General features: G+C 50.0%; 1 protein-coding gene across 1 annotated transcript; it reads right to left on the minus strand.

Moving 5' to 3' along the window:
* Window positions 1-3,987: 3,987 nt before the first annotated feature.
* On the minus strand, window positions 3,988-6,707 carry LOC108527033 (uncharacterized). Its single transcript, XM_017868180.1, has 2 exons — window positions 6,174-6,707; window positions 3,988-4,269 (listed from the first exon to the last, which is right to left on the minus strand). Exons 1-2 carry the CDS (start codon window positions 6,705-6,707, stop codon window positions 4,045-4,047), a joined length of 759 nt encoding a protein of 252 aa, XP_017723669.1. The 3' UTR covers window positions 3,988-4,044.
* Window positions 6,708-12,451: the final 5,744 nt, after the last annotated feature.

Here is a 12,451-nt window from a genome sequence, read left to right on the forward strand (position 1 = left end):
GTGATGGTTCCAGAAAAGAAGAGCTATGTTTGGTTGAAAGCAGAAAGGCCTTGGCAGCTCTCACAGACTCGGCCTCCTCCCGTTTGCACTGCGGCCCGTGGCGAGGGTGCCTGTCCTGCCGCTGAGCACTATTCTCCATCTGAACCCAGCTCACTCCCACCCCAGTGCAGGTGACAGAGCCCACAGTGTGGAGGAGATGGAGGCTGCAGACATTTATGTTTTCTGGACCATGTCCAAGACAACGTTTAGCATTTAGAGATGTTGAGGGTTTTGGACAGGGTCTAACCTTGCAGGTGAGCCCAGCCCGTGTCAGAGGTGGACCCCAGCACTGGCAGCTCTAGGGCCTGGCGAATGTGACTGGCTTCTCTGGACTTTAATCACCTTCTCTTCTAATCCTACTTCTGTGGGTTGAAAATGCACCCTCAACTCATACAGTGAAGTCTTCCCCCCAGTGTTTCAGGGTGTGAACTTAAGTGGAAATACGTGCCTAGTTGAGATAAGGTAGTCCTGGGGTACAGTGGCCCCTAACCCAATATGATAGGTGTCCTTCTAAAAAGAGGGAGTTTGGACAGAGAGAAGAGATCGTGAACCTGCACAGTGTCAGGACTGGAGTCATGCTGCTCCATGCCTAAGAGCCACCCTCTGCCAGGAGAGAGGCCTGGGGCAGACCCTTCCCTAGAACCCTGGGGACAGCATGGCCCAGCTGGCACCTTGAGTTTGGACTCTAGGCTCCAAAACGAAGAGAATAACTTTCTGTTGCTTACCTCCCAATGAGTGGTGCTTTGCCACAGCAACCAGGAACTTAACACACACTGGGGTGCCCGTGTGTAGGGCACCTGGCTTGAGGGTGTGCTTAGCCTGGAGCACCTCCTTTTCCTGCCCAGGTGGTGCTGGGCTGGGGCGGAAGCATTGTCCTCAACTGTGAAAACACAAAGAGTCATGCACAATAAAAAGAGGCCATTACAGGATTTTCCCCTCTTTTCAGAGTTTCACAGCACACACGTTACTGTTTATTTTCAACCCTTCTTTCTGGTCTTGCATGATGCAAATTCCCAGACTCCAAAAAGACTTCTTGAGAAAACACTCCACGATTCATGGCAGAAAAGGTCAGATTGTTTGAAAATGACTAATGATTAGTTTATGGTTCTTATAATGCAAGTTCCATAACAATGGAATTAATCTTTAGAGGAAAAAATTAAAAGGTAGTTTGCTCCCGAGGGAGCTGCACTGGGGTTTGCACATTAGTTATGATGAACACTTGTCGGGACGGAAGCAGAACCCCAGGACGCCTCATTGTTTAATCAGGACGGGTAATATCAAGTTGATTAATCCGCACGCTTCCCCCTGCCATCCTAGAAGGGCTGCCGTCCTGCATAATGCTGAGCTTGGTGCTGCCAGGGCTGGGCCCCTCTGCGGACCTAGGGGAAGTGGCTGGGCCCCTCTGCGGACCTGGGAGAAGGGGCAGGGGCCCCTCTGCGGACCTAGGGGAAGTGGCTGGGCCCCTCTGCGGACCTGGGGGAAGTGGCTGGGCCCCTCTGCGGACCTGGGGGAAGTGGCTGGGCCCCTCTGCGGACCTGGGGAAGGGGCAGGGGCATGCCGAGTGTCAGCCTCTCTGCCTTGGCCCACCCTTCTGCTGTTACTTTGCCTGATGCAAGTGCTCACCTGAAAGGTAGCAAACCTGACAGGAGCTGAAAAGTGAAACAAGCCTTTTCCTTCTTCACACACACACAGGATCACCGGTTTCTGTGTCTGATGCCCCAGCCTAAAGGTGAGCTGGCAGGTGCGGGGAGCAGCCGGGCCTGAGAGTTCACGCAGATCTACCTAGGACTTCCACCCCCACATCTGACACCATAGTCGACCTTTAATTCCGAGTCTGAGCAGTTCCTGGGGGACATGCATGCCTTTACAGGTACAGGGCGGCTGCTGCACACCCAGTTGGTGGCCCCGCTTTGTCCTTTGTAGAGGAAGGGGTCCCAGATACTCGCAGAGCTGGGTCCTGCACAGCAGGCTAAAGCCTGAACTTGGGACTTAGGGTGGTTTAAACAGAACAGCGATGTGGCTGCACTTGCTGCTGCCCATGGTGTTCTGGGTCCCAACAAAACCCTTCTTTTTCCATTAAAAGGAAATTATGTAAAAGTGTCATCTTCATTTTGGTTCATAGAATTTGTTCTAAGAGGGTGAAAATCCTCATTGATCCACTTTATATGCATCAAAAAGTCATTCCCAGAATAAGAATCGTGGCTGGGAGGGGGCCAGTTAGCGAGCGTTGCCACCTGACGATGTGCTCTGGCCTCCAAAGTGTCCCAGGGGCAGCTGCAGAGTCGCTGCCCGAGGTCGCCCCGCCCAGAGGCCCCTCACTCCTGGTAAATGCGAGCATGCATTCTGTATGGACTTCAGCAGGAGAGGAGAGGCATATGCCTACGCTTGTGTGCATGTGTGTATGTACATGTGCGTGTGTGCATATGTGTGCATATGCGTGTGTGGATGTGCATGTGTGCGTGTATGTGTGTGCATGTGCGTGTGTGGATGTGCATGTTGTGTGCATGTTGTGTGCATGTGTGTGCATATGCGTGTGTGTGCGTGTATGTGAATGTGTGTGCATGCGTGTGTGCATGTCTGTGTACATGTGTATACATGTGTACATGTGTGCGTGTGCATGTGTGCACATGTGCATGTGCGTGTGTGCATGTGCATGTGTGTACATGTGCATTTGTGTATGCACATGTGTGTACGTGCATATGTGTACATGTGCGTTTGTGTGCATGTACATGTGTGTCCATGTGTGTTGTAAATAACTGAGCTGTGGGACAAAACTGACCTGGCAGGGAAAAAGAGTTGCGAATAAAAATATTTTTATTATTAATCAAGATGTCCTTGGAGATTATAACAAGGAGTCAGAAAAACCACGGAAGAACCATTTCAGGAAACCTCACTACCTTTTCACATTCTGGGATTTGGAATTGTACAGGACATTTCTTGGTCTTCATCTTAATTTGCACAGTCTGACATTTCACTGTCTCCTAATTTTAGAATGCTAAAATAAACATAAAGTAGTAGTTTGGGCAACTTCAAAATTTTATTACAGGGTGACAAAATTAGTGTGTGTACATCAGCACGTTTTTTCCTTAGTCTTGCAGAGAAATAGAGCTTGCTATCTAAAAACTGCTCACTGGCAACCAAGGATCGTTTACCTGTATTAGTGAAGAAAAGAGACATTTTCTGTTACTCTACCTTATAAAATAATTGAATAAGGAATCTTGGTGAGTACACTATTATAGCTATTTAACACAATTTATATTCAGAATTTTACTATTTATAAAATATATTGTCTCAGCTGAGTGTTCACAGGGGAGCAAAATATATGTTTGTGTGTGTATATAAGTATATATGCATATATATATTTTAATGTTGCTTGTTTCATTTTATGGAAAACATGGAAAATCTCCTACAACAATAGACATTCATAATATAACAATGTATGAAAACTGCATGTACCACTAAGCCAGTAGGAAGGGCTGCCTCTGAATCTCTGAATATTAGCATATTATAGATAGAGAAAGCTATCCTCTCCCTCATGGGAAAATCTGTTAGCATTTTACCAGCAAATTCTGAAAAGATATACATTTAAAACAAACATTCACCTTACTTTTGAAAGAAAAGTATAAATATAATATCTGCTAAGATTCGCCGCCTTGCAAGGAGCGTCCATCACGCATTGCGATGCCGTGACCTCACCACTCGCCTATGAGTCTTGCTGGAAGTTGGGGCCTTAGTTCCACCTCAGATTAAAATCATTTCTATTTTATATTTTCCACATCTTTGGTATTTTCTTTCATAGGATCTTACTTTCATTTCTACATCTTAATTCGCTGTCATTAACAACTCACACTTTTAAGGGTCTGAATGTGAGTTGGCTGCCGGTGCATGTGCTGCCTCTAAGGCCGTGCAGAGCAGGCTGTTGTCTCCCTCAGCGGCATTTTGGATGTCTTGGTTGATAACCAGATGCTTCCTTATTAGCCAAGAGTGTCACAAGTTTTCCCGAATCTAACTGTTGAAAAATCTTGACAGTACTGCCTCTTCCTTTTCTGGTATCTGACTGACACCCATCATATTACATCCTGTGCGTTCCTCGTTGCAAACAAAAATATGAAGATGATGTAATCTTATGACGAAGTTCACCGAAACACACGCGTCTTGGGACTGCGGTGGTGGTTCCACGTTGGCCGAGGTCCACTCCCTGCTGCAATCACTCGTGGAATCTACAGGGAACTGAGAGGCCGAGTTTCGCGGGAGAGAACAGGGGCTGGGAAGTCCCTTGGGGTCCAAAAGTCTGAACTGCAGACAACCCCTGTTGTGAACCTGAAACTGAAAATCAGCCTGGGTGCTGGGGACGGGGCCACCTGGGCTGAGGGCAAAGGTCAGCCTGCACCGTGAGCGCAGGACAAAGGCCGGGGCGCGGTGGTGGCCCCGGTGACGGGCGACTCTGCCCGGTTCTCCGTGGAAGGCCACTCCACCTCGCTGGCGAGATTCGCCCAGACGCTTGGCCAAGCATCTGCTGAGGGGTAAGGCGCCTACGGACACTATTTCCCATCAGATTTTGCGTTTCGCTGTGAGGAGGGTGCCTCAGCTCTCATGGTGCAGGTGCGGAGAACCCCACAGAGCCCACGGCTCTCCCTGCCTCGCAGCCCACACCCGCGGGCCCCCGCCCAGGCCCGCCCCTGAGCACCGAATGCGGCGACCTTGTGGCTCTTTGGGCGAATTCAAGGGGACTGACAGCCTCTTTCATGCAAAGGGGTCATTGGCTCAGGGAGGTTGTGAACAGGACTCCCAGCTCCAACCATAGAAGGTCGAGGGAGGCGTCTAATACGAGCCAGCAGAAGTCGCCGCAGTGAAGGCGCTCATCCCCCGAGAACCGGGAAGGGACCCTGGGATTTCCTCTAGAAATAAGATGCAGCTGTTCCCATCCTTATCTGGAAAGGTCTGTGTGCGGCCCTGCCTCGAAGCTGCACAGGGTCCCACGTAACCATTCCGGAGCTGGTTCCCGCCCTGTGGTAACGAGAGACCACTTCTGTCTGTTTCCACCTGTGGATCTCAATGTGAGCATATTTTAAGTGCATGCATTTGGTTACATAAAACCAAATTACAGAAAATTACCTCTATTTTCCTAGGCCCAATCAGCATCTTTCTTTTTTAACTCCCAGGCAGGATAGAAATTGAATGGGGATCTGAGACGTGCGGGATGAGTGGGACTGAGCCTCCTCTGGTGCATCCAGCTCCAGGAAAATGCTGGAGGTGGAGCCGATTACCAACGGTGTCACAGTTGCGCCCGCAATGTCTTTAGAAGAAATAGTCCTGTTCCTCCCTGAGCATTTCGGAGCTGCTCTGAGGCCTGGTGAGGCTCCAGCAGGCCCAGTGACCTTCGCAAGGTCTGATGTGGGCTCAGTGCGTGGGGCGGTTTCCAGGCTCTCACAAGGGTCGCCTTTTCCTCTGGCCCACTACCCCCTCGGGACTTTCCTCTATGCTGAAGGGTGATGGCGCAGACACTAAGATGTTTATAATAATTTAAGCTTAACGCTTGGAAAATACTTTCTAAGGAGCAAGGAAATGCTTTTTCTGGTTTGTTTCTCACATCTTAGAATTCTACTCATCCAGTTAGGGTTACGGTTAGAGGTAGAGTTGGGGTTAGTTGTTCTTCAAAAACATAGTCTTTTTTTTTTTCTTTTTTTTTGAGACGCTCTGTAGCCCAGGCTGGAGTGCAGTGGCGCGGTCTCGGCTCACTGCAAGCTCCGCCTCCCAGGTTCATGCCGTTCTCCTGCCTCAGCCTCCCAAGTAGCTGGGACTACAAGCGCCCGCCACCATGCCCAGCTAATTTTTTTGTATTTTTAGTAGAGAAGGGGTTTCACTGTGTTAACCAGGATGGTCTCGATCTCCTGACCTCGCGATCTACCCACCTCAGCCTCCCAAAGTGCTGGGATTACAGGCGTGAGCCACCATGCCTGGCCATTAGTTTTTTAAGTAAAATGTGAGTCTTTAAAAATGCTTTCAATGACACCGTGGGATTCAGGGGGGCGAGTGTCTGCACCTCAGTCTGAGTCTCACACCACCGGCTTGAGACACACCCCCGCCCCCGCCGTGGCTATCGTCAGCAGCGGCCAGTGGAATTGTAGGTGTACCTGGGCATCTTCAGATGTTCTTTTAGTGCAAAGCACTTCGGGGTGGCATGGGCAGTGACTTTCCACAGGCCTGGGAGGTGCTGTCTGAAAGCACCTGCTGTGTGGCCCCAGCAATGTCCCCGATGGAGAGAGACACAGATGAGCACCCAGCAGGGACCCCTGCTGATTCCTTGCCAGCTCCAGAGGCCACAGCCCTCTAGCGATCACCATCAGACCTTGCTGTATGAGGAGCGCCTGGCTCACCTGGTTTCTTAACCTCACTTTCAACCAAGCAATGAATAACTGAGGACCATCGGGAGCCAGTTGGGTGCCGGCCTCTGGCTTTAGGCAGCTTGTGTCGGTCCACATCCACCCTTGTCTATCTGGTGCGATGCCCAGGAGGGGAGGGAGGAGGGGAAGGACGTGGTCTGGACTCTCCCTGCTCATGGGCAGGTCGTGGTGTGGCAAGGCTACAGGAAGAGCGGCCTGCTTCCCACAGCTGCACCGCCCAGGCCTTCCTCTCCTTGGCGTCTGCCCGCAAGAACTTATCAACATTGCAGGCCCATCAGAAAGACTGTGTTTGAGGTGAAGGAAGGTTTAACACCTTTAAAAAATCCATTTTACAAGTTGAGATGGATCTGGACGTGGACCACGGCTCACCATACGATGACTCCCGCCAGCATTCCCTGCAGACTCTCAAAGGGCGTCCATGCAGTGGCACGTGCGACACTCCACACAGCAAGGCTCTGCCGCTGGGGTCTGTGTGGAGGGGGCAGCGGCGAAGCTGGGGACAGGCCTGGGGGCCTGCAGATGCTCTACACAGTACCAGCCTCCTACAGCTCGGACTGGATTCGGCAGGGGTCCTGCCTATGCTGGCAAGGCCAGACCAAGGGGTACAATTCTGTAAAAGGGGTAAGATGTTGGTTTGAGGGGTGAGCTGAAAATACCGTGTCTGCCCATCCCATCTCCCTTCCTCCCTTTTCCCCTCCTTTCCTCCTTCCTTTCTTTCTTTCCTTCCTCCCTCCCTCTCTCCTCCATTTTACATGTATGGCTGCAGATGTGACAGGGAGTGCGGGAGCCATCCCCACACGGCAGGGGAGACAGGAAGCGATAGGTGAGGACAGAGTTGTGAAAGGATGGCGAGGCAGGGCGTGAGGCAGCCCAGAGCCCAGGCCAAGGGCTGGCAGGAGGCAGGATTGCCCGTGGGATGGGGCAGCAGAGGCAGGGCAGCGGCGGTCTGCAGTGGGAAGGAGGGTGGCCTGGAGAGACAAGGCTAGCAGGGACGTCCAGGGGCTTCATCCCAAACGGTCCCGGAATCCCATGGAAAAGCGCTGTTGCAGGGTGGGGCGGGGCTGGGGGGCAGGGGGCATTAGCAGGATGGCATCCAAATCAAATGTGTGTTCCTTTACGTTCAGGGGGAAGTGGGTCTGGAGGAAGGCCTGGGGCCAGGGCAGGGCACAGTGGCTCTTCCCATGGCCAGGCCAGGGGTTCAGGTGGTGTAGACCTGGAGCAGAGAGACCCCCAGGAGTGGGGAGGAGGACTTTGGGGGTACAGGTAATGGCAGGCACCAGGAGGTTGGGGAGTCATCGCCCAGCCTCGGTGCTATGGATGGAAGCGTCCCCAGAGGTAGAGGAGCAGATAGGGGTTTGGCAGGAGAAGGGAAGTTTGTCTTAAGACGTGGAGATGTCCAGTGGTGGATCTGCATGTGGAAGCTCCAGAGAGAGGCAGGGGCTGAGAGCACAGAGCTGGGCCGGCAGCACTCAGCTAGTACTGAAGCCCTGGAGGCCTCGCTGAGGCTGGCCTGGGCCGGCTGCCCCCACACCTCACAGGCTTCCTGCAACCTTACCAGGTGCAAGCCAGGATCTGCCAGGATCTTCCATCTCGTGGTGCTGTCATTTCTTCTGGCCTCCTCCTTAGGTGCCTGCCAGCCAAAGAGCATCAAAGTCTTGAGAACAGTTCAGGAACATTTGGGTCAAAACGCAGTCACAGGTCCCAGCCCAGCTGCAAGGGGGTTTGGGGTGCAGTAGTATCCTGTGTCGGGAAGAGGCATGGATGTGGTGGACATCCCGCCTGTCCTTGCCACACCCAAGAGTGGGTCCTATTACCCAAGGGCAGTTGGTGGATAGGAGGCGTGGGGCTGTCCTGGGTGAGGTGAGGTCACAGAAGGTGGGCGAGGAGAGGGCTTCAAAAAGGGAGGGGCAGGCAGCTCAGAGGTCAGGACAAGGGCAGATACACATCCAGGGGTTTTCACGGAAAAATCAGTCTTCTGCGATTTCAAACTGGACGGCACCCACACAAAGCTGCTCATTCACAGACCCCGCATGTGTTTACTCTCCCGGCCTGGTGTGGACTAAACAGAGTCAGTTAGAAAAGTGTTCGGATGCATTCAGAGCTTTCAAGGCCTCAGCTTGCGGAATTACAAGGGGCAGGAGCTGAAATTTCATCTGTGCGACATCAGCTCAAAAGGAGCGGGATTGGAAGAAACTGGGAGCTATGATTTGCACTTCGATAACTTAAGTGAAATAAATTGATGATTCCAAATGGAAAAAAATGACCAGGTCTATTTCTATAGACTTTAAAGATTATCCAGGTTAGAAATTTCAGCAAATGGGACAAAGATACAAATCAGTTGCTCACTAGTACCTATTTTCACACCTCTAAGACCGTGTAAAAATTGGCTTTATCATATATACCTTGCTATAAATTTTGACACTAATATTGTTCGTTTTGAGCACAGACCTGGGCTTGCCAGCTAAAACACAGAGCTCTAGAACAGTTTCCATGAGGACGGGTAAATTAGGGAGTGCCTGTCCATGCTAGCCCAAGGACCAGGTTCACCTGCACGCTCAGCACATTGCAGGATAGCTGTCATTTTATTTGTCCTTCTCCCTGTCTGCAAGCCAAGTGCTTCGTGCAGGCGTGATACACAGAAGGTGTACAATAAATATTGAATAACTGAGAAACTATATTTGCATTATTTTATTTTCTCAATCACGCTGCAAAAGTGAGAAAGGACAAATGATATCTTCATTTTCCTTTTCTATTTTTTAAAATATAGAACAGGGAGCCTGCATGTACCCCAATTTTATACCTGAGGATACTAAGGATGAAAAGTGATTTGCCCAAGTGGGTGGGCATCAAAGCTGTCAGTTGACCTTGGGATTCTCTGACTCTGAGGCCTGTCCTTCCTACCCCACTCAGATGCACCCACCCAATGGCTTCTACCATAACTAAGATTTTCAGATTATTCCAACATATTGCATATTTAAGGCTTATTCCAACATATTGCAATCATATAATTATTAAAAGCCATCAGCATAATTTGCAACATATGTACCCATATCTCACTTGTATTTTGACCATATATATTATATGAATAGAGTGAGGATTTTATAGAAGCAGAGGTTTAATGATGCTCATCTGAGTCTCCCGCGTGGAAGGGCATACTGATAAGTTGGTGGATTCAAAATAATCCAAGTTACTTTATTAGATTTCCCACTGGGGGATTTTAAAACCTTGCTTATACTGGGGTCTCGGTGTGACCGGTACCCTGCCTGCCTCAGAGTCCTGGGTACAGCCTCATTTTCCTCTCTGCTGCCCCGGATCCGGCCTCCAGAGGGAAACGTCCTGGTCCTAAATATTCATGAGTCTCCACACAAAGTGCCTGTGGCAAGATGTGCTCTTCTCCCTGGGAGCTGATAATCTGGGACCATCATTACCGCCGAGAAGACTATGTGAGTCGGTTTGCCTGAGAGGGCCCTGCTTTTTCACCTGTTGTTGGGATGTAATTGATATGCATGCCATTGTTCATTTCCAAAAACGAGAGTCAGCTTTTATGTGATCGCCCTACTTAGAGCTAGCATCCACTGAGTCCTGAAGAGCACGCATCGTTTTGACTGATGTGCGCATGTTACCTAACGTAATCTTCCCCACACCACGAAGAGGGAACGATAGCTTTGCAGTTAATGGCACAGATTCTGGGGCGACCTGCTTGGTGGTGTGGCCCTCACTAGCTATGGACCTTGAATAAGCTCCTAAATATCTTTATGCTCCAGGTCCTTCATCTGCATATGAAGATGCTAATAATAATAATGGCCTCATGTCCTTATTTGCAAGAAAAGAAAAAAAAATAAAGCACTGCAGCCCCTGAGGCTGGGCCAGACAGGAAAGCACACGGAGGGTGTCCTATGGGCTCTAAAGTGCTGCGTAAACATAACGCAGTCACCACAACCACCTGACTTTCATCTGTTATTTTGCTTTTTATCTTATTTAATATTTTAAGCTTATTTCATGTTGAAAATAATATATGAGGGCTAGAGACATGAGGAATTATTACATGCGATCTCTATTTTTAAGTTACTTATTATTCATATTTATTTGAAGAGATAGAAAATAAATATGAGAACATTAACGAAAAGCAGGCCCATCATATACCCTGGGTTAGGGTGCTGCTGATGGAAAGAGTGACACAGACTTGGGGGCCAGGAGCTCAGTGGGGACAGTCAGGAGCTGTCCCACAGGGCAGCCAAGAACAGCCTTGGTTGCACATCAATTCTAGAAAGCAGATTTTTCTTGCCCACACAGGAGGACAAATATGTGGTTTTTATTTTATGTGCGAAAAGAAACCTGCATTTGATGTACGACTGATTTGGAATCGGAAAACGACTTTGGGCAGTGATGGCACAAAATTAGATATAGTTTTTGTAAAGAGAAAAAAGATAGCATTTATTCCTATAAATTTTGTTATACATTAGTCCCCAGGCATTGACTATATACTATATACTAGACATGATTTTTTACACGGGCTGACTTACTCTGCCTGATAGAAATTGATGACTTAGAGGCTGCTTTTGTCTTTGGTTCCCAGATGAAAAACTTGAGTTTCAGAGAGGTTAAGTAACTTCTCCAAGGCGACACAGCCACCACCTGGCAGGGCTTGAGATTTGGACTGAGACTGACTGGATCCAGAGTCCTTATAGTTATGGACACACTCTGCTGCCCTTTGTGAGGACTGAGTAGAATGCAGGCTGTGTGGCTCCTGAGTCCTCGAACATTTTCTATACCCCTGGGAAGCTAAACTAACTATTTTTTCATTGAAATGTCCTGTTTCTTCCCTTATTCTACGAACCTGGGGAGTCAGTGTCTAACGGGCACCCGTGTTGGTTATATAGGGTTACTGTAACAAAGTGCCACACACAGGGTGGCTCCAAACCACAGAGATGAACCCTCTCAGGGTCCTGGAAGCTGGAAGTCTAGAATCAGGGCATCCAAAGGGCTGTGCTCCCTGGGAAGCCCCTAGAGAGAGATCCTTTCCCATCTCTTCCACTGTCTGGTGGCCCCATAGCCCCAGTGCCCCCATGGCTTGTGGATGCTTCAGTCCAGTCTCTGCCTCCATCCTCATGCCTTCTTCCTGTGCATCTCTTCGCTGTGTCCAACCCTCTCTCCTTATAAGGACACCAGCCCTGTCGGATTAGGGTCTACCCAACTCCTGGATGACCTCCTCTTACCTAATTACATCTGCAATGACCTTATTTCCAAAAAAGTCACGTTGTGAAGTTCTAGGGGAGAGAGCCTCAGCATATCTTCTGGAAGGACACAGTTCAACCCGTAACAGCACCCACGAAGAAAATGCATGGCCCCAGAGAGGGTAGGCTGAGACGTCTGTAAACACTCCACAGTAGAGGCTCTAAGAAGAACAGAGGTGCTGGCCCTGCGATGGCTGTGTACTATGCTGTTCTTACATTGCTGTAAGTAAATACTGGAGACTGGGTTATTCATAAAGAAAAGAGGTTCCGTTGGCTCGCGCTCCTGCAGGCTGTGTAAGCATGGCGCTGGCATCTGCTCAGCTTCTGAGAAGGCCTCGGGAAGCTTCCAGTCATTGTGGAGGGTGGAGGGAGAGCAGACACATCACACAGTGAGAGCAGGAATGAGAGAGAGCAAGAGAGAGAGGGAGAGAGGTGCCGCACACTTTAAATGACCAGATCTCCTGTGAACTCAGAGCAAGAGCTCACTCATCACCAAGAGGATGGCCCCAGGCATTCATGAAGGATCCACCCCCCATGACCCCATCATCTCCCATCAGGCCCACCTCCAACATTGGGGAGTACATTCCAACATGAGATTTGGGTGGGGAAAACATCCGGACTCTAGCAGGCCATTCAATAGATCAGAACGGGCAGTGACCCACTAGCCTGGACACTCAGCCAGCAGGCGGGGGATTCCCATTGGCGACTGCCTGCCCAACCCAACAGAGACCCCATCAGTCAGGCCGGGTGGCACCTTCAACTCCCGGCCAGGCT

This window comes from Rhinopithecus bieti, unplaced genomic scaffold, assembly GCF_001698545.2.
Source record: "Rhinopithecus bieti isolate Rb0 unplaced genomic scaffold, ASM169854v2 scaffold_3734, whole genome shotgun sequence".
In the NCBI taxonomy this organism is placed as follows: domain Eukaryota; kingdom Metazoa; phylum Chordata; class Mammalia; order Primates; family Cercopithecidae; genus Rhinopithecus; species Rhinopithecus bieti.

Coding starts and splice junctions, on each gene's coding strand:
- LOC108527033 (XM_017868180.1), bottom strand. CDS start 6,707: ATGTTGATAAGTTCTTGCGGGCAGACGCCAAGGAGAGGAAGGCCTGGG. Junction 4,270..6,173: donor GAACATCTGAAGATGCCCAG/GTACACCTACAA, acceptor TCGGCCTCTCAG/TTCCCTGTAGATTCCACGAG.